General features: G+C 42.5%; 1 protein-coding gene across 1 annotated transcript in view; it reads left to right on the plus strand.

Annotated features, from left to right (window-relative positions):
- The window catches only part of BARX2 (BARX homeobox 2), a 59,248-nt gene extending 48,153 nt beyond the window's left edge, over positions 1 to 11,095 (plus strand). Inside the window, exons 3-4 of the mRNA XM_034421958.3 lie at positions 4,304 to 4,388; positions 6,832 to 11,095. Of these exons, the coding sequence (XP_034277849.2) occupies positions 4,304 to 4,388; positions 6,832 to 7,080 (334 nt within the window). The 3' untranslated portion in view covers positions 7,081 to 11,095. The remainder of the gene's footprint in view (positions 1 to 4,303; positions 4,389 to 6,831) is intronic.
- Positions 11,096 to 20,696: the final 9,601 nt, after the last annotated feature.

Here is a 20,696-nt window from a genome sequence, read left to right on the forward strand (position 1 = left end):
GCAGCTAGAGTTTAAACAATTTTATGGTCTCTAGCCACCAGCTGGGACTCAGGAGGCAGCAATAGATTGGGGGTGGGGCCAAATAAAAGGTAAGAATAACGCGGGGGGTGGGTGGGGGGCGGGGGGGGGGCAGAACCGGTTTGGTGATGTCATATCGTCACCGCTACCGGCTCGGGGAACTGGGCCGAACCGGAAGGAGCCCATCACTGGTTTGAAGGGGCACTTTCAGTTGCGGACGGTAGACTACAATCTCTAGCCATTGCTTGTAATGACAGGTTGATAAAGCCCCAAAGAGCTAAAAGTTTTTAGATTCCTTGCCCAAACTGGTTGAGACCCTCTTCTAGTACAATGTAAATGACTTCCCATCACATTGCACTAGTGTCCATAGAACCAAGGTGCTTTGGGGTTGGAAGGATTAGCCGGTGACATCACCATTACCCAGGCAGTTGGAGGCTCCTTTTCATGTCCTTGGCAGGAACTGGAGTGAAGGACAAAAGCTCACCCTGTCCCATGGCAGCATCTGGGTCTTGAATGTGGGCTTGCTAACCTTGCCAGCCATGCTAGCTCCACTGTGCTCCTAGCAACTTCCCATGATCCTATCCCTTACAAGATTTTTCAGTTGGGTTCATCCAATGTGTTATATTAATGTACTGAATGTGTTTGGTGGTCTCTTGTTTATCAAGGTATAGGAGCCCACCAGGGGTGGGCTTCAAAAAATTTAGCAAGGGATTCTCTGCCTGGTTGCTAGGTGGGTGTGGCCTAGTCAGCTTCCTGCACCATGGTGTGTGTGTGGGGGGGTGTTTTTGTCCTCCCCGGGCTCCAGTGGCTTTCCTCGGGCCTCCGAGAGGGCTCTGGAAGCCCTGTGGAGGCTGGAAATGGGCCTTCCCGAACTTCTGGTAGTCCCATTTTTTACCCTCCCTGAACCTCCGCACGCGCCCTGCACTTACCTGCATCCAAAATTTACCTGTGGGGACTCTGGGGAGGGGAGGGGAGAGGCGGGGTGGGTGGGGCCAGCCAGAAGTGGGATTTGGGGGTTCTCCAAACTGCACAGAATCTTAGCTAGAGGTTCTTCTGAACCCCTGGGAACCCCCAGCAGCAAACCCCTGGAGCCCACCATTGTCTTAGCATGTTGTATGAACATGCTAAGCTATAATATGATGCCTTTGTTTGGACGTAGCCTGTTAAGTAGGGAACCCTACACTGTGTTTTGTTAATCCGGTATGCTAAATTGTATGAACTCAACCTATGTACGTCGTCGCTTGTTTCCAAACAAAGTACAAATGCTTTCGCCACTCTTCCACAACTTCAACCAAGGGATGGAACGTATTGTTTACGCTGGGAAGGGCATCTCGAGAGAAAATTGGTTGGGAAATTTTAGACTAATTCACAACCGTTCGTTACGCAACTGCTGGTGCGTGAAAGAAGACAAGGTGCATCATGTTTGTTGATGTTGCCTCCGCACCGTTTGTGTTCCAGTTCACTAATATTAATCATGGAAAAGGCATAACTCATGAGCAGCACCAGCAAGTTTCATTCAAGTGTCTTTGTTCAGTGAGTTTCATGAGCTTCCCTCTGACATTTCGGCTCTGAAGGTTGATTAGGTAAACAACCATTCCGATATTAGGGGAATACCCTCTGCTATCTGCTGTGTTAGAGAAGACCGTGTTGGGCTTAAAATCAGTCAAAAGTAGGGAAAGGCAGAAAGTAGAACAAGATCTTCTTGTTCTTTACAACCATCAATAGATCAGTCAGGACGTCCAACTTCAATAGTTTTACTTTGGCAAAGTAAAATAATAAATCTTCTGCCATAAGAGTTCAGAGAAGAGCAACAAAGATGATTAGGGGACTGGAGGCTAAAACATATGAAGAACGGTTGCAGGAACTGGGTATGTCTAGTTTGATGAAGAGAAGGACTAGAGGAGACATGATAGCAGTATTCCAATATCTCAGGGCTGCCCCAAAGAAGAGGGAGTCAAGCTATTCTCCAAAGCACCTGAAGGCAGGACAAGAAGCAATGGGTGGAAACTAATCAAGGAGAGAAGCAACCTAGAACTAAGGAGAAATTTCCTGACAGTTAGAGCAATTAAGCAGTGGAACAATTTACCTCCAGAAGTTGTGAATGCTCCAACACTGGAAGTTTTTAAGAAGATGTTGGATAACCATTTGTCTGAAGTGGTGTAGGGTTTCCTGCCTAAGCAGGGGGTTGGACCAGAAGACTTCCAAGGTCCCTTCCAACTGTTATTCTATTCTATTCTTGCTTTAACATTTCTCAGCCACACTAGTTTCTTATCACTAAAAAGAAAGGGTCACTTGGTTGCCCTTAGCCAGATCTCCAAGAGACAGTAGATCAAATGTATTAATCCCCAGTTTCTCAAACTGTGATGAACACTTTTCCTGTTTAGGCAGCTCATCTAACGTTAAAGCACAACAGAGAATTTTACTTTGTCCACCAATTTTACATTTAATTTGGTCGGTACTGTCCAACTTTCTTTTCTTCTTTAGTGGATAGCAATAGCACTTAGACTTATATACCGCTTTGCAGTTTGGGTCCTCATTTTACACACCTCGGAAGGATGGAAGGCTGAGTCAACCTTGAGCCTGGTGAGATTCAATCTGCCAAATTGCAGGCAGCCGGCAGGCAGCAGAAGTAGCCTGCAGTACTGCACACTGACCACTGCTGCGCCACCACGGCTCATAATATCATGTAATACTGCAGTTTGTCCAGCAGGAAAACATTTTTTTCGCTATTTTTACCTTAAGGCTTTTATAATGGAGATAAACCAGTGGTGAAATCCAATTTTTTTTACTATTGGTTCTGTGGGCATGGCTTGGTGGGCGTGATGTGGGTTGGTGGGTGTGGCTTGGTGGGCATGGCAGGAAAAGGATACTGTAAAATCTCCATTCCCACCCTACTCTAGGGGAAGGATACTACAAAATTCCCATTCCCTCCCCACTCCTGGGGGAAGGATACTGCAAAATCTCCATTCCCACCCCACTTTGGGGCCAGCCAGTTCTCCGAACTGCTCAAAATTTCCGCTACCGGTTCTCCAGAACCTGTCAGGACCTGCTGGATTTCACCCCTGAGATAAACATGTTTAAAACGACAAGCTCACCTACCAGATTTTATGGCTTCTTAGAGCAAATAACAACAACAACAACAACAACAACCAAAACCAGAATCAGTGCCCTTCTCCCAGAAGCCAGTAGAACAGCTGGGACCAAAAAGTTATTGACAATTTTGAAGGTTTAGAGGAATTAAGGGGAAAAATAAGTGGCGAATATCTTTCAGTTGCTTCAGATACCATTTCAAACTCCTGATATCCTCTTCAGGATGGACTCTGGCTTCATCCAGTTATGCAGTGTGATTCTCAGCGTGCCACATAACATCTAGTGCAGCTTCTGAACCAGAGGAGCTATTCCTTTTTTACAGGGCCATTCTTAACGTAACCAATTTATTTATTTTAAATTCTGAACCAGCACGACACAATTCACATCATGTAATCTGAAAGCAGAACTTGTAGAAAGGGTGGAAGGCATCCCTGCTGAGAAGTAAACCCAGTGCTAAGGACTGTTTAAGGGACACGGTGGCTCAGTGGCTAAGACGCTGAGCTTGTTGATTGAAAGGTTGGCAGTTCAGAGGTTCGAATCCTTAGTGCCGCGTAACAGGATGAGCTCCCATTAAATGAGCTCCCGTTACTTGTCCCAGCTTTGGCCAACCTAGCAGTTCGAAAGCACATAAAAAGTGTAAGTAGAAAAATAGGGACCACCTTTGGTGGGAAGGTAACAGTGTTCTGTGCGCCTTCAGCATTTAGTCATGCCGGCCACATGACCACGGAGACGTCTTCGGACAGCGCTGGCTCTTAGGCTTTGAAACGGAGATGAGCACCGCCCCCTAGAGTCGGGAACGACTAGCACGTATGTGCGAGGGGAACCTTTACCTTTACCTAAGAACTGTTCAGTTAATACAGTCCTAAGCAAATTAAAATGTTTGCTTTTAAAAAGCAAATTTAGAGCACAGGCCTTTATTTGCTTTCTTAGACTAACTTCCTATTGAGTTTGGTGTGACTTGCTTAGAAACCCTACAATGACCAATGTTGTGGTCATTGCTCTTGTTTGATCATTATTCATTGGCCTTCTCTAATCATTAGTCATGTCCGGTTAAGCGGCTGGTCTCTTGAGCCACACAATAACTCACGAACCATTTGCTGACTTTAAGTCAGATGTAGTATAATCAGGTCTCGTCAATGAATGATGATGTCACAGTTTTCTTCTTGTTCATTAATCTGGATAGTTTCTCTTCTAGGCTGGATCTTGCTCAGTCACTGGGCCTCACTCAACTCCAAGTGAAAACCTGGTATCAGAATCGCAGGATGAAATGGAAAAAAATGGTAAGCATTTAATGAATTTGGAGCGAGTACTAAGGGTCAGTGGTGAAATCCAATTTTTTTTACTACCAGTTCTGTGGGCGTGGCTTGGTGGGGCGTGGTGTGGCTTGGTAGGCATGGCAGGGGAAGGATACTGCAAAATCCCCATTCCCTCCCCACTCCTGGGGGAAGGATATTGCAAAATCTCCATTCCCACCCCACTCTGGGGCCAGCCAGAGGTGGTATTTGCCAGTTCTCTGAACTGCTCAAGATTTCTGCTACCAGTTCTCCAGAACCTGTCAGAACCTGCTGAATTTTACCCCTGCTAATGGTTAAATTTGCAGGACCGCCTTCTGCTGCCGATAGCCTCCCACCGACCAGTACGCTCCCACAGAGAGGGACTCCTCAGGGTGCCGTCAGCCAGGCAATGTCGGCTGGCGACCCCCAGGGGGAGGGCCTTCTCTGTGGCAGCTCCTGCCCTCTGGAACGATTTGCCCCCGGAGATACGAAGAATTTCGGATCTCCGGGTTTTTCGCCGTGCCCTAAAAACTTTTCTTTTCCATCAAGCAGGGCTGGCATGAAAACCCCCCCCCCCACTTTTTAGTCTTTTTTAGCTTTTAAATTGTTAAATGGGTTTTAGTTTTCAATGTTTTAAATTTTGGGGGGGGCATAGTTATTTAATTCTTTTAATAATTTTAAATTTTGTATTGATATGTGTTTTAGTTCTGGCTGTGCACCGCCCTGAGTCCACTAGGAGAAGGGCGGGATATAAATTGAATAAAATAAAATAAATAAATAAAATAATAAATAAATAAATTGAGTGTCAGTTGAGTGACTTCAACAGGAATGAATCTGACCCTGAGGAACATATTATCAGTTGATTTCAGGGTGTCTCTAAAACCATAATTAAGCCTATCCACCCCACAAAAAAAATAAGGGACACCAGGATTCTTTACAAGGTATGGTCAAACAATGGCCACAACCTCAAAATGGTGCAATCGAAGTTCTGTTGGTAAAACACACATAAAAATGGACTGAGTTTCTGAGTGCGCCATCTTAATTTTATAACCACAACCTGAGTACTGCAAATATTTGTGTGTATTGGTTCAACAGTTTTTGATTTTGGCAATGGCTATTTTTACAGTTTTTATCTTTGTGGCCTAAGGATGTTTAGCCTTTGACAAAGAAATCTTTATTTTGTCCACAACATAAAACAATACCACAGTTAATTCATGCCAGGTTACATATGAAGTTTTGTGTTGTGCACTGGTGTGATTTTTTTTCTCTAGGCTTTTTTTTTTTTATATCTAGTGATTTTTACTCTAGTTTTTGTTTGTTGTCTCCAAAATTTGCACAATGATAAAATTGTGATGGGATGGCATGATGGGATGGAGATGGGAGGTATAGAAATGTGATGGATGAAAAAAAATCAATAAATGGAAAAAAGCGAGCTGCCTGGAGCACCAATGACTAGCGTTCATGATATGGGAAGAATGTTTTCTACTTGCTTTTAATTGCATATCTGACTCACCTCTCAAACAGTGCATATATTAAAACTTTTCTCCAAATTTTGCCACGAGTTGCTTCTCCCCAAAAACAACAATAAAAGATGTCTTATTATGCATAAAAATGTATGAATCGGAGAAAATAACAGGCGACCATGTAATAAATTAGGGGAAATGGCTTGGCAAATGAGTAAATTAGGCAAAAATGCACAAAAGGTTAACAATGGGGTGGGTGGATAGGTGGTTCTTAATGCCAACCAATGTAGGGCATAGAGCAAAATAAATTTAAGATGGAGATGACACAAAGAAGCCAAAATCAGTCCATTCGCCTCTTTGTAAATTGGACAGCAGGATCTTATTCTGACCTAGGCTTTCCCAAATGAACGAAGCAGACTCCTTGTCCTGTCAAAAAACCCTTTTTATTAAGTTACTGTGAATTCTTTTCATTCACATCCAGCAAAGTCTTTCAAGGGTGAATTCACAGTCACAGACCTTATCTGGCTTGGAGAGCTGCCGGGCCAATATCTTCAAAACTTGACAAGGAGTCATGAAGAGTCACAGAACCAATTAAGCAGACTAATTGTCTCCTGCAAACTCCACTCCCCTTTCGCTCCTCTTATATTCCCTATGGGAGGGGCCATTCATCGTCCACTTCTGGCGTTACTCCCAAGTCGACCCTTATTCTTCAGCTGTTCCCTTCATCTGGCAACTCTGTGCATGTGCACACTGGGAACAGGCTCCAGCTGTTCATCTGCCTCACTGATGTCTGACCCTGAAGGCAGCTAATAACTGGTATACGGCCCTGGCCCCCTTTCTGCCTCCGACGCAGAGCCCTCATCAGAGCCTTCCCCAGACTCCAGGACTGGCCCATGTTCCTCCCCAACCTCCTCACTGTCCGAATCTGCTGCGGGCCACAACAGATCTCAGTACAGCCATAACAGCTTCGTTTATTTTTATTCCAGGTCCTGAAAGGGGGACAGGAGGCCCCCACAAAGCCCAAAGGCCGCCCAAAGAAAAATTCCATTCCCACCTCAGAGGAAATCGAAGCAGAAGAAAAGTTAAACAACCAAACTCAGCCAGAGGTCTCGAAGGAAAGCCAAGCAGAAGATGACTGTGGCTTGACCAAGGAGCAGTTGGGCTCCTCTTCAGATACCGATGGATCTCTTAAACACATAGCAGAGGCATCTCCAGGGCTGACAACCTCAAGTTAAGAGCCACCTCAAAGCTCCCGCAGGGGACAATGCATAAACTGGATGTCCCTGCACCTTGTGCCTTAAGAAATCGATTGGTGTGATAGGTGACGGCTGGATGAGGAGATCCAATGTTAACCAGGATGGTTTCTTGACTGCCCCAGTGTCAAGTTTCCCTACACGTATCCTGGAATCTGAGTAATTCTCCCCAAAACTGCATGCTAAAGAGATTGGCGCTTCCGAAACAACACAAGCGACTCAACTCCTCACGTTTCCATGAGAAGAAGCGTTTTAGGGACTTCAGCATGCTGAAGATACTGGTTCTTTATCTTGCCATAACTGGTGATGTTGTTGTTGTTATTGTTGTTGTTATAATTATTATTCAGAATGCTTTAAAATGGATTCTAAGCGGCAACTACCAAAGACAGGGAGAACAGGATTCCCACTGTTGCATTATGTAAAAGTGCCAACGCAAAGCATTTTTCATGGGTCATTCAAAATAAGGGGATGTCAGTGATCTCCCATGATGCTGGCCAGAGAGTGATCTTGGTGGCAGTCAAAAGAAATAGCAATAGCACTTAGATTTACATACCACTTTACAGTGCTTTACAGCCCTTTTGTAAGCGGTTTACAGAGTCAGCATATTGCCGCCAACAATCTAGGTCCTCACTTTACCCACCTTGGAAGGATGGAAGGCTGAATTAACCTTGAGCCTGGTAAGATTCGAACTGCCAAATTGCAGGTAGGCAGAAGAAGTAGCCTGCAGTACTGCACTCTAACCACTGCGCCACCAAGGCTCATATTAAATATTAATATGATGAAGAAATAGTAACGATGCTCTCAAATTGTGAGTCTCAAGTGAGCTAATTTCCTAAAAGATTGTTTAAGCCACCAGGAAAGGTAGAAGCAGCAAATGTCCTAGGAAGAGCTACCTTGGCAGCAAATATATTGATTTGATCAACAATGATCAGGGGCTGGTTTTAGCCACTCAGTAGGCTGAAGTTGCAATCCAGAACTGTTATACGCATAGCTCCATACTAGCTACTCTTTGTCCCCATTGAACTGTAAGAAAACTATATTGTTCCATACCAGAATCCAACATTAGAGGTTGGAATTTTGAGGAGAACATCGAGGCCCTAAGTTCTCTGGGGATGATCAGTGGCAAATCTGAATGGATACTGCCAGCCCAACTTTGCTATTTACTCAACTTGCTTTTCTGAGTATCCTGTTTCCCCCAAAATAAGACATCCCCTGATAATAAGCCCAATCGGGCTTTTGAGTGCATGGCAATAAGGCTAAGCGCTTATTTCAGAGTTCAAAAAAATATAAGACAGTGTCTTATTTTTGGGGAAACATGGTAGAAAGGCAATAACAAGAGGGAGGTGACATAATAGCAATTTCCTGTCCCTTTGTACTCTCTATCTAGACCAGGGGTGTCAAAGTCAATTTCATTGAGGGCCACATCAGGGCTGTGGTTGACCTCGGGGGCTGTGTGGGTGTCGCCAACTGTGTGGGCATGGCAAGCTTGATGCCACTCCCCAAACTGCTGGCATGTTTCCTCTTCACATTGGGTAGACCAAGATGGCCCACGTGAGCCAGATCCAACCACATCACAGGTCAGACCTGGCCCGCAGGCCTTGAGTTCGACACCCCTGATCTAGACTGTGGTCCGGGTTTAACTAAGTAGAGGAAGGCTTGTGTGGGGGTACTGGAGGCTGAGAAGGGATCCACTTGGTCATAAGTGTGCCCTGAAAAGATCTGGCATGAGAGTCTTCCACACCTGGATCATTGCCAGACTGATACATTTCTTCTGGAGAACCTTTGAGTCAATGTAGACAGCAGAATGCCAGTGCAAGCCATTTAATGGCTTCTTTCAGCACAGAGAACATTATTGGGCATCTAAAGCAAGCCTTCCCTTCAATCATCTGGATGTTGTGACCAAGGCCCAAGTAGTGATTACCAAACACAATTCAGTCCTCAACAAAGTTATTTTATTAAAACAGCTGAGAATTAATTCATTCTCAGCTTAGTCCAAAACAAAATTCTTCATAACCAGTCCCTCGGCCTTATCACCAACCTTTGATGTCTTTGGCAACCAGCCAAAGGTTTTTCTTGGCAAAAATCCCACAAAGTTCAAGAAACCCTGACAAGAAGCACTGGAATCAATATTGCTTTTCTACAAAGAACCCAATGGCTCATTGCTGCTCATTTAAGCCTTATGGGAGGGGCCAATCATCTTCTGGCCTTACTCCTGAGTTGTCCTTTTTTCTTCAGCTGCTCTTGCCTTCCAGCAGCTCTGTGCATGCGTGCACTAGGAACAGGCTCCTCCTGTTCCTCTGCCTCTCTGCTCTCCACCTCTGGAGGCTCCGGAGTCCACGCATTGCTCCCAGATGGCCCTGGCCCCATCTCTGCCTCCGATGAGAGCCCTCGTCCGAGCCTTCCCCAAACTCCAGGACTGGGCCATTGTCCTCCCCAGCCTCCTCACTGTCCGACTCCACTGCCAGGTCCGCAGGCTGCTGGCGGACCACAACATTGGAATACTGTGTTACCCTGGAAATTAAGTGGAAGTTAATAGGAGAGCAAGCAAAACACTAGCATATAGTATTTCCCCCTCGAGGGTATCTGTGCAATGAATTGTTAGGAATTGAAGCTGCCATAATCAAAAGCCAGTTTACCCTTTATGCGTTCGCCTCTGGCCAGTTTATATTAAGGAGGAGCAGCTAGGAGTTTCCTTCTGTTGCGAACTACTTTGTACATTTCTTCCACTTTAAAAAAAACCAAACCAAATCATCGTTTTAAACAACGCATCCAAAGCGTGCATCAAAATGGTATTTGAAAGCTTGTTTGTTTTTTTTAAAAAAATGTTATTTGCTCCTACACACCGTTTGTATTTTTAAATGTTTGTTCCCTCAAGGTAAGGGTTTGCAAATATTTTTGATGCCTTTTTGTGCCAAGAATTGTATTAAAATGTTGGTGAGGGCAGGAGCTCCAGAGTTACTGATTTTTTTTAAAAAAAAATCTATTTGCAAAATGGGTGAAACAAAGATCAGGTCAGTTCACCGGATTTGAAATTTGTCAGTGTAGTGCAAAGGCCTTCAAACTTGGCAGTTTTAAGACTTGTGGACTTCAACTCCCAGAATTCTCCAGCCATCTGGCTGGAGAATTCTGGGAGTTGAAGTCCACAAGTCTTAAAGCTGCCAAGTTTGAAGGCCTCTGATGTAGTAGTTCCTGGAAACAGCTCAACCTCACAAGCCTCTCTTTGCATAAGAGTCAGGCTTGCTCACATGTTGGAAAATGTCATGCCTTATTCAATTAACTATATTCTTCTGAGTAATGAGTTCCAGCAAATAGATATGCTACTGTGATGCAATCCGGTTTTTAAAGACAAAATACCTGAGAACCAGACTGGGGATTCTTGGGACTATCAGAAGAATCAAGAGAGCTCCCACAAATGTCTGATTGGTGACCTTATTTTACCAGGTTGCACATCTGATATAAAAAAGGAAAGGGCCGGCCTTTGATGCGGTCATTGGGACTGATGTTCTTCACCCCTTGGTGGATGGCCCTGAAGCCACATTCAAAACAATTATGACAATATAGATCAGGGGCATCCAACTTTGGCAACTTTGAGACCTATGGAACTTCAACTCCCAGAATCCTCTACTCCAGATCAGTTCAGGAAGCGTCTTGGTGCCCATCTCTTTCCATCAGCTTTGGAAGGTTCCATTTGTGGTTGTTGCCATTTCTCACCTGGGAACTGTTTCTCCTGTTGAGTAATGCAGGTGAGGAGCGCTGAACCCATCCATCCTTGGTATCTGCAAGGAAAACAAGTCACGAACTCGAGTAGAAATTTTTTGCAGGAGAGGGATTTGCGTTTTATTTTCCAGCCCTGTGTGCCAAAGTTTAAGATAACCATCTTGTTTCCTACAGTCTTGTTAAAGGGTGCATTTTTCTTTTTGCCCAGATGCTGCAAAGAACTGTATCAAGATAACCTTTATTTTTTAATTAAAAAAAAATAAAATGTGTAAATAAAGGAGTCAATGGAATCTTCTCTCTTTCTCTCCTCTCTCTCCCTTTCTTCCTTAACATCCAAGCTTCCATGGAGCAGAAGTCATTTTGTATATGTGGTGATGGCTATTTATTTATTATTATTTATTAGTCCAATTTATATGCCGCCCTTCTCCGTAGACTCAGGGCGGCTTACAATGCATTATAGCACTAGCCTGCATACTTTTTTGTATATACCTGCTTATTAGGGCTTTCAGCCCCCCTAAGCGGTGTTGTTCTATACAAAGCTGGCTTATTGCCCCCACAATCCGGGTCCTCAATTTACCTACCTTGAAAGATTGGAAGGCTGAGTCAACCTTGAGCCTGGTGAGAGTTGAACTTGCACTAATTGCAGGCAGCTGGAAGCTAAGTGCTAGCACTTAACAGCACTTTAGTCTGCTGCACCACTGAGGCTATCAACTTAGCTAGCTTAAAAAAAAGGTTGGACCATTTCCTAGAGGTCCTAGGGATCAAGAACTATTGCCTTTGATGGCAGTGGACTGACTCTGAAGGTCATCTGTTGTCAGATTCCTTGTACAGATGGTTGGCACTATGAGAATAAACTGGTAGACTAGATGGGTCAGAGGTCTCATTCAGCAGATGAGTTTTGAGTAGTTGGTTCTTATGTATTTATGTCCCTTCCAGTCCTATGATTCTATGACTTATAATCAGTGGTGGAATTCAAATTGTTTTATTACCGGTTCTGTGGGCGTGACTTGGTGGGTGTGGTGTGGCTTGGTGGGCATGGCAGGGGAAGAATACTATAAAATCTCCATTTCCTCCCCACTCCTGGGGGAAGGATACTGCAAAATCCCCATTCCCTCCCCACTCCTGGGGGAAAGATGTTGCAAAATCTCCCTTCCCACCCCACTCTGGGGCCAGCCAGAGGTGGTATCTGCCGGTTCTCTGAACTACTCAAAATTTCCACTAGCGGTTCTCCAGAACCTGTCAGAACCTGCTGGATTTCACTCTTGCTTATACTTATAGTGAGGCAGAAGATAAGTTTAAGTTTATTTATTTGTCAAGCATATATAAGATTACAGGTAAAAAGTATAAACATAATTTGAATACATGAAAAGACTAAATAAAAAGGAATATTAGGACAGGAACAATAGGCACGCTGGTGCACTTATGCATGCCCCTTAATATAACTATAAAGATAACTATTAGCCTGCATTCCCATGTACCTGAAAAGCATACTACATCTTACAAGATATCTCCAGACAATGATGATGGTATCACATAAAGCCTTGGATAGCATAGAGTTGCACAAAGTATATGTCAACATGGAGAAGAATCTTAGAGCGTGTTTCATACTAGAAGACACATCTGCATGGAAGGTCATAATCACGGATCATACAGACATTAAGACTACAATCTTATTATCAATCAACCTAGAAGAAATCCCCATTGAATTAAATGGGGGCTACCTTTAAATAATTATATACACAGGACTTCAAGACTTCTCCTTGTAGCCATTTGCTGTCATCTTGTCCTTTCTAATCTGGTCGTTTTAGTGCTAAAATTCCTGCCTCTGAGTTGTGTTCTTTATGAAGCAACTTTTTTGTTAAATTGTTAATGATGGTTCTTTTCTCAAATACTGTATATTACTAAAGGAAGCTTAGATCTTTTCCTTTAACTCTAATATTAATCGTTGGTTCAGGTTGTCCCAAAGGTGCTTTTTCAAGAGGCAACTGGACTTTCTGGTTTTTCTCTGAAGACATTTCGCTTCTCATCCAAGAAGCTTCTTCAGCTCTGAGCTGAAATCTAGTTCCCTCCTGAAAAAGCACCTCCTAACAACCATGACCTGGATGACTGAGAATCTCTATAGACATTGGTTCAGATCCCATTTCTCTCCAACTCATCTCAAAATGGAAAGAGTTTGGCAGGTGTGGCCCCTGGCTTCATAATTCTTATTTACCGGTACCTCCTGGAAAAAAGGAACATCTCTATCATCACTATCATCTAGTAATTGATAATCCACATTCTCGTTGACTGTTCAGACAAACACGATGGGAAAAAATGTGCACATTATGTGCCTCTGCGTGGGTGTGGGTGAACGGGTGTATATATGTGTGTATTTGGCTCCAAACCTCCTCCTTTTTTAAAAAAAAAAATTAATCATCCTATCTGAGGCAGAAGAAGTTGAGCTTGTGACTATGATGGATTTGAATTAACTCTCAGTCACAACCCACTACGCCAACTATTCACCACTTAACTGAACGACAGAAGTAATTACATTTTTGTTCCATAGCACTCGGGGTGAATTCAGGCTTGCCTTGGCTGATGAAATCTGTCGATGATGCCAAAAGAGAAAGGTGTGCGCTTCGGAGGCTGGCAGACAAACAAGGTGAACTAACCCCTTCCATCTGTTCTAACACGTCCATTATCTGGTGGAAACACTGAAGCTATTGTTTCCAAGAACGGTCTCGGAGAGGAGGAGGCCCCAATGTTCCTTGGTAGGCAATTGTAAGTTCCTCCCAGGCTCAAGGGGGCATTACGGTAGTCTCACCTTCTTTGCCAGTTTTAGTAAAACAACCCATTAGGAAAAGACATTCCCTCATAGGGAAGGCGTTCCTTTCAAGGGAAAGCCAGTAGCATGTATGCATGTATTTGCATAATTCCAAAGAAAACAACCCCTAGCAGACAAAACAGAAGAACGGATCTGAATGTATTTTGGGTCTACTTATTGCCTTACCAAAAGGGATGCGGTGGCTCAGTGGCTAAAATGCCGAGCTTGTCGATCAAAAGGTTGGCAGTTCAGCAGTTCGAATCCCGAGTGCCGCGTAACGGGGTGAGCTCCCGTTTTACTTGTCCCAGCTTCTGCCAACCTAGCCATTCGAAAGCACGTAAAAAATGCAAATAGAAAAATAGGGACCCCCTTTGGTGGGAAGGTAACAGCGTTCTGTGCGCCTTTGGCATTTAGTCATGCTGGCCATATGACCACGGAGACGTCTTTGGACAGCGCTGGCTCTTCAGCTTTGAAATGGAGATGAGCACCGCCCCCTAGAATCGGGAACAACTAGCACATATGTGAGGGGAACCTTTACCTTTACCTTTACCTTTACCTTTATCTTATTGGCTTAGCACACAGGTGAACAACTTTATGGTGCCTTCATAATGTAGGGGGTGGGCGGATAGGCTAATGGCTGTACAGCTGCAAGGCAAAAGTAGGTGGAGCTAACTCTCAAATTGTTAAACTGGATTAGGCTTTTTCACTATTGTTTGCTTGTTTGTTCCTTCCATCCATCCATGTGGAAAGATACTTCCTTTCATTTACCGTAGTTGTGGCCATCAGAGTTGAAGCTAAAGACCCGAAGAAAGAAAAATGTGGATGCTACCTGTGGCTCTGGAGACACAATTATTCACTCTGCTTTAGGTCAGAGTGAATAATTAAGATTTATAAACCATAATTTCTTAATTGCTCTTATTATGCATTGCTCCAGGTAGCTTACAGCAGCAACAATCCCATAAAAATTAATCTAAATCAGACAGGAACTTCAATAATAATTCTAACAATTATCCATCATGTTAAACCTTCAAAATGAGAATTACTGTAATGGTTAAAAATCATGACACACTAACACATCATTTTGAAATTGCATTATTATAAGAAACGCAACAAATCCTAGACCCCTTGACATTTCAAATGGTATATTAAGGTTAAGATTAACATCACAATATCATTGCACATGTGCTATCATTCTTTGTGTTCTTGTGGCATGCTATGGACACTCTTGTTCAGTATCTCCCTACTTTAACTGGTTACTATGGGGAATTAATTCCGTATATTTGGAAAACGCCAGGATTGAGGAGGCTGAAGTAGAATAAATTTGAGAATGATATGTGTGATGGTGGATCCATCCTTCCATCCATAGCTATGATAGGACAAGACTAAATCATATAAAGAGCCCTAAAACTTCTTTAAATGCCAACACACATACACAAATTTGACATCCAACCTCCAGCTACCAGCCCTGGACGACATCTTCGAATCTCGCTGTTTGAGGAAGTTGCATAACATTCTCAGAGACTCTTCCCATCCTGCTTACAATCTTTTTGGACTGTTGCCTTCTGGCAGAAGATACAGAACAATTAAAACTCGGACCACACGTCTTCTGAATAGTTTTTATCCCAGAGCTATAATTGCACTCAACAATGAACTAAAGGGCCACCATCAGTGAGCTGTTGGACAGCATTACTTGGTCTGTTGTGTGGATGTTTGGGTGGTTTAGGGGTGGGGAATTGTGGTGGGTGGGTGGGTGGGTGTTTGGGGATTGTTATATGTGGTGGACCTGGTCTTTAGGTGTTGTGAATTTCGTTGTATGGGTATACTGTGTATACACATACAATGACAATAAAGTTGTTATTATTATTATTATTTAAAACATCCATTGTTTTAGACATGAAGTAATATTTTCTGATCTTTATCCTTTAAATCATAAGACATATATTTTACATTTCTTAAAACCAACACCCATCGATTGGATAGTCAAATTCTGTGTTCCACAGTTCAGGCCCATTAACTAAAGCTCATCTTCATTCTATTCTTAAATAAATTCCATACAGTATATAATTCAACTGTTGGTTTGTCTTTAAGCACCGGGGAGTCTTAGAATTCATTAATCAATTTCTCTTGATCCTTCTGAAGCCCTTTCTCTTCCTCTCCCTCTCTCTTTCTCTGTTTGTTTTGATTGCAGATTGATCAGGCTCACAATTAGGCCCCCCCTATGTTTTGCAAAACTGTCATCACTGGCACTTTATTAACTGGATAATTTGCTGACAAACTATTTGAACAGCAAAAGGAAGAAGCTGCGGATCAAGGGAGGAAGAATTTACCGCCTCGGGTCAATGAGAAGGCCAAGATCAACCGAAAACTCAGTCAACTGTGCCTTAAATATAAGAATCATGCAATTAGGAACATCCCAGCTTTTTTTTTATAATGCACTCTTGTATCAGGGTTATTGTCAGGTTAACTGAAAGTGTTTGGACTCCAGATTGTTTTTTCTGTTTCTGGCCTCAAGCAACTCAAAGAAAAAATAACAATAACCCAAATCTGGGGATAAAAAGGGTAATCATGCACCTGCTAATGAGGTATGTGATTTATCTAGGATCTGCCATGGAAAGACACTTGATGGATATTGTAATGTTCATCCCTGAGAGAAGAAAAGGTCCTTTCTGTGATGCTTGGCTGAAAACTACACAAGTTAGCAATGGAAAAGACATCTAAATTCAAGATAGAATGACATGACACTTTGAGGGGGAGGGAAATGAAAAGACTAACTTGTGCTTACAAAAATAGCATTCCCATGGTGGGTAATATCACTCAAATAGGTTTAATGTATCTCACAACTAAATGATATTTCAGTAGGTATTTTCTTGGCCTTTCTCAGAGATAGTTTTCCTCTGCTTGGGACAAAGAAATTTGCATCATACAACCTCAGGAAAAGCTGTACGAAGTACCATGATTGCTTGGATAAACGCATCGAGTCTAGTGACTCACAAAGGACACCAGATGAATTTGACTTTTCCCAAAGTTCTTCTCTGGTTTGGGTTTCATTTTCAGATACCATCTACTCTGGTCGTCCAATCCTGGCAGTGCAAAAAAAATGACTTCCAGTGCTGTAAACAACAGATAAGACGGTGGAAAAGCAATTTTCATCACGATAACTCTGGAAAAAAGAAAAATCTATGATGAAAATCTCAGACTCCATAGTTACAGACATAATATTTCTATGGAAATTCTGTCATTGAGGTCATGGTTGTCCCAACGCTGCTTTTTCAAAAGGCAACTGGACAGTGGTGAAATCTGAACCGGTTTACTACCGGTTCGCTGGGTGCGCATGCGCAATGCGCACCACGCACCAAATGTGAGGTGCGCGCACGCAGAGCACGCCAAAATGGCATGAGGCATGTGGTAAGTAGAACAGCGTGTGAGGGGGGAGGGGTGATCAGCTGTGGTGCGCAATCTTTTTTTTTTTTTACTTTTAAAAGCATTGCTTTTAAAAGTAAAAAAAAAAGCCTCTGACGATCACGCTGCTCAGCTGGGATCGTCAGAGGCTTTTTTTTACCTTTTAAAAGTATTTTTTCTACAACCTCTTCAGCCTAAAAAATGCTTTTAAAAGTTAAAAAAAAGCCTGTGATGATCACGCGGCTCAGCTGGCCATGGGGGGGGGAGGCAGGGAATTTTGCTACTGGTTCTCTGAACCACCCCCTGCCATCGCTACCGGATCAGGCGATCCGGTCCGAAGCAGGAGCATTTCACCTCTGCAACTGGACTTCCTTTGGTTTTTTTCCTTGAAGACACTTTTCTTCAGTTCTGAACTGGATGAGAAGCAAAACATCTTCAAGGAAAATAAAAAATAAAAAAAAATCCAGTTGCCTTTTGAAAAAGCACTTTTGGGACATTCTTGTAAAAAACTGAGATAGAAGTGGGAATCCTTTGGGTGGTTGAGATCCTATCAACATTTCTGGAAGAGAAAAAATTATAGTGGAGAAGTCAATAATGAAGAAGGGACACGGTGGCTCAGTGGCTAAGATGCCGAGCTTGTTGATAGAAAGGTCGGCAGTTCAGCGGTTCGAATCCCTAGTGCTGCATAATGGGTGAGTTCCCGTTACTTGTCCCAGCTTTTTCCAACCTAGTAGTTCAAAAGCATGTAAAAAATGCAAGTAGAAAAATAGGGACTCCCTTTGGTGGGAAGGTAACAGTGTTCCGTGCGCCTTTGGCATTTAATCATGCCGGCCACATGACCACGGAGATGTTTTTGGACAGCACTGGCTCTTCGGCTTTGAAACGGAGATGAGCACTGCCCCCTAAAGTCAGGAATGACTAGCACATATGTGCGAGAGGAACCTTTACCTTTTACAATAATGAAGAATGGACTTCCATGGCCATATCTGTATTCATAGCTTAAAAGGGAAACAGAGAATTGTTTTGAAAGTAATTTGACAAAACATGGTTTGAAATGAACATCTTAATCTGAACCTGATAGAACTGGTCCCTTCTTCAGTTCTCATTCCATCTCCTAAGACATTAAATCCTGGCCAATGAATAGCGCCACCATTTTTTCTCTAGTGAAAACTTTCTTTTCACCTGATCCTGGAGTTATTGCCCAGCTTAAAGCTCATTATACGTGGAGGATCAAATTGTACTATAAAGTTGAGCAAATTGACAATCTTGTATCAGTTTTCCTCCCTTGAAATTCCAAATCACTGCGCAAAGCTCCTTGGCTAATCCAGGAGGAGCTTGCTTGCGTACATATTATGTTCGCACAAAGGTATCTGAGGTATTTACAAGGAAACTATTAACATTAATAAGGCTGTCCTTCTTCATATGCTTTCAAAACAAGAATAGACGTAGGAAGTGAAAAATTGGGGTTCTTTTTTTAAAAAAAAAAATCATTTCCATTTTGGTCCTAAATTGCGTAAAAATGTGCTGGAAAAACTGGTCCAAGGGCATGCTGAGGTGTAAAAATAAATGGCTTTGGGTCAGTGACTCACTCAACAAAAATACTTAGAAGGGTTTTGTTATGATGAAGGGAGAGACTGAAGAGAGATCATCTCATAAGCCTGCTTTAGTTCCTATAGAAAAGACTTGCTATAAATCTTACTAACAAATTCAGGTAGTCCTTTGACTTATGGCCACAACTGAGATCAGAATTTCTTTCTTTTTTTTTAACAATTTATTTATATATATATTTTCCCTTAACGTACATAAGTGTGTTATGAACAGCATATTGTCTGGGTCAATTTGCTTACATAATAGTATATATAATATAATAATATATTAAACGTAAGACATACATCATAGTATTTTTCCAATTTCTAATTTCTACTTCTATTGGCCAACTGTTGATAAAATAAGTCCCATGTTTGAAAATATTCTGTATCATTTGTATCTTTTATCTTTAATGTCAACCTATCCATTTCTCCACAATCTAGTATTTTTAAAATTACATCTTCTTCTATGGGTGGTTTCTCATTTTTCCAGTGCTGTGCATATACAATTCTCGCTGCCGTCAAGACATGTAATATTAAATATATATTCCCTTTATTGTATTTTTCTGATACTATGCCTAACAGAAATATTTCTGTCTTAAAATCTATATGTTGCTTTAACATTTTTTCTAACCATGTATGTATTTTCCTGTAGTTTTTTTTTTTTTTTTTTTTGCTTTTACACATGTCCACCACATATGATAATATGTGCCCAGTGTCTGATTATGTTTCCAACATTTGGGGGAGATCAGAATTTCTGTTGCCAAGCAAGATGGTTGTTAAGTAAGTCGCATCTGATTTTATTACCTTTTTTGCCATGGTTGTTAAGCAAACTATGACTTTTGTAAGTGCGAGGAACTGTTGTAAGTTACAATTTTCAGTTGTAACTTTGAAGGATTGCTCAACAAATGGTTGTAAATTGAGGACTACATGTAAATATTTTCTTTAAAAAAAACCAACCTTTTTTAGTTTGAGATATGAAGCCAATCCATTCTGTCTTTCTTAGAGAATGATTGTGTACATGGACTCTAATTATTCCTTGGTGCTTGGGAAATTATAGTAGGTTGGTTCATGCTGTTACATTATCCTGTTTTGTTTTTAATCTTTTTGTATTAAAAGGTAAAGGTTCCCCTCGCACATATGTGCTAGTCGTTCTCGACTCTAGGGGGCGGTGCTCATCTCCGTTTCAAAGCCGAAGAGCCAGCGCTGTCCGAAGACGTCTCCGTGGTCATGTGGCCGGCATGACTAAACACCAAAGGCGCACGGAACATTGTTACCTTCCCACCAAAAAGGTGGTCCCTAATTTTTCTACTTGCATTTTTTACTTTCGAACTGCTAGGTTGGCAGCTGGGACAAGTAATGGGAGCTCACCCCATTACGCGGCACTAGGGATTCGAACCGCTGAACTGCCGACCTTTTGATCGACAAGCTCAGTGTCTTAGCCACTGAGCCACCATGTCCCTCCTTTTTGTTTTAGGGACTTACAAACTGCTCACGCACATTATGGCAGCTGTAGGTTAGCTAGTAAAATAATTTTTTTTAAAAAAAAATTGACAAGTTATAAATTAGGTCCTATTTTCATCCATCCACACATGTGCAAATGAAATTTCGCGTTCTTGCCTGCCACTTGCTCAGCCCAGTTCCCAATGGGCCATGGAATCAAATACCAGTCCACTGCCCAGAGATTGGGGCTCCCTGATTTATAGAACAGGACAGGACAGGACAGGACAGGACAGGACAAAACAGAATACTTTATTAGCCAAGTGTGATTAGACACACAAGGAATTTGTCTCCGGTGCAGAAGCTCTCGGTGAACATGCAAAAACAACAAAGTAATAAGTTTCTCCGATGGATTTCTCCCATGGATCAGAAGTATGAGGTTGAAACTCATTCTGCCATCTCAAAGTCTGCCCCATATTTCCACAAAGTGTTCCAGAAAGCACCACATGAGCTCTCCTCATCCATTCCCTAATTCTGCTCATTCTATTTATAAAAACAAAATTGTTCTGCAAGGCATGCTGGGTAGAACAGTTGCCCTGCTCTTGCCAGGGCAGGATTACCCCTTAATTGCATTGCAGTAATGCCAAGTGTGG

Source organism: Pantherophis guttatus, chromosome 9 (genome assembly GCF_059756535.1).
Source record: "Pantherophis guttatus breed Tessera chromosome 9, ASM5975653v1, whole genome shotgun sequence".
Classification (NCBI taxonomy): Eukaryota; Metazoa; Chordata; class Lepidosauria; order Squamata; family Colubridae; genus Pantherophis; species Pantherophis guttatus.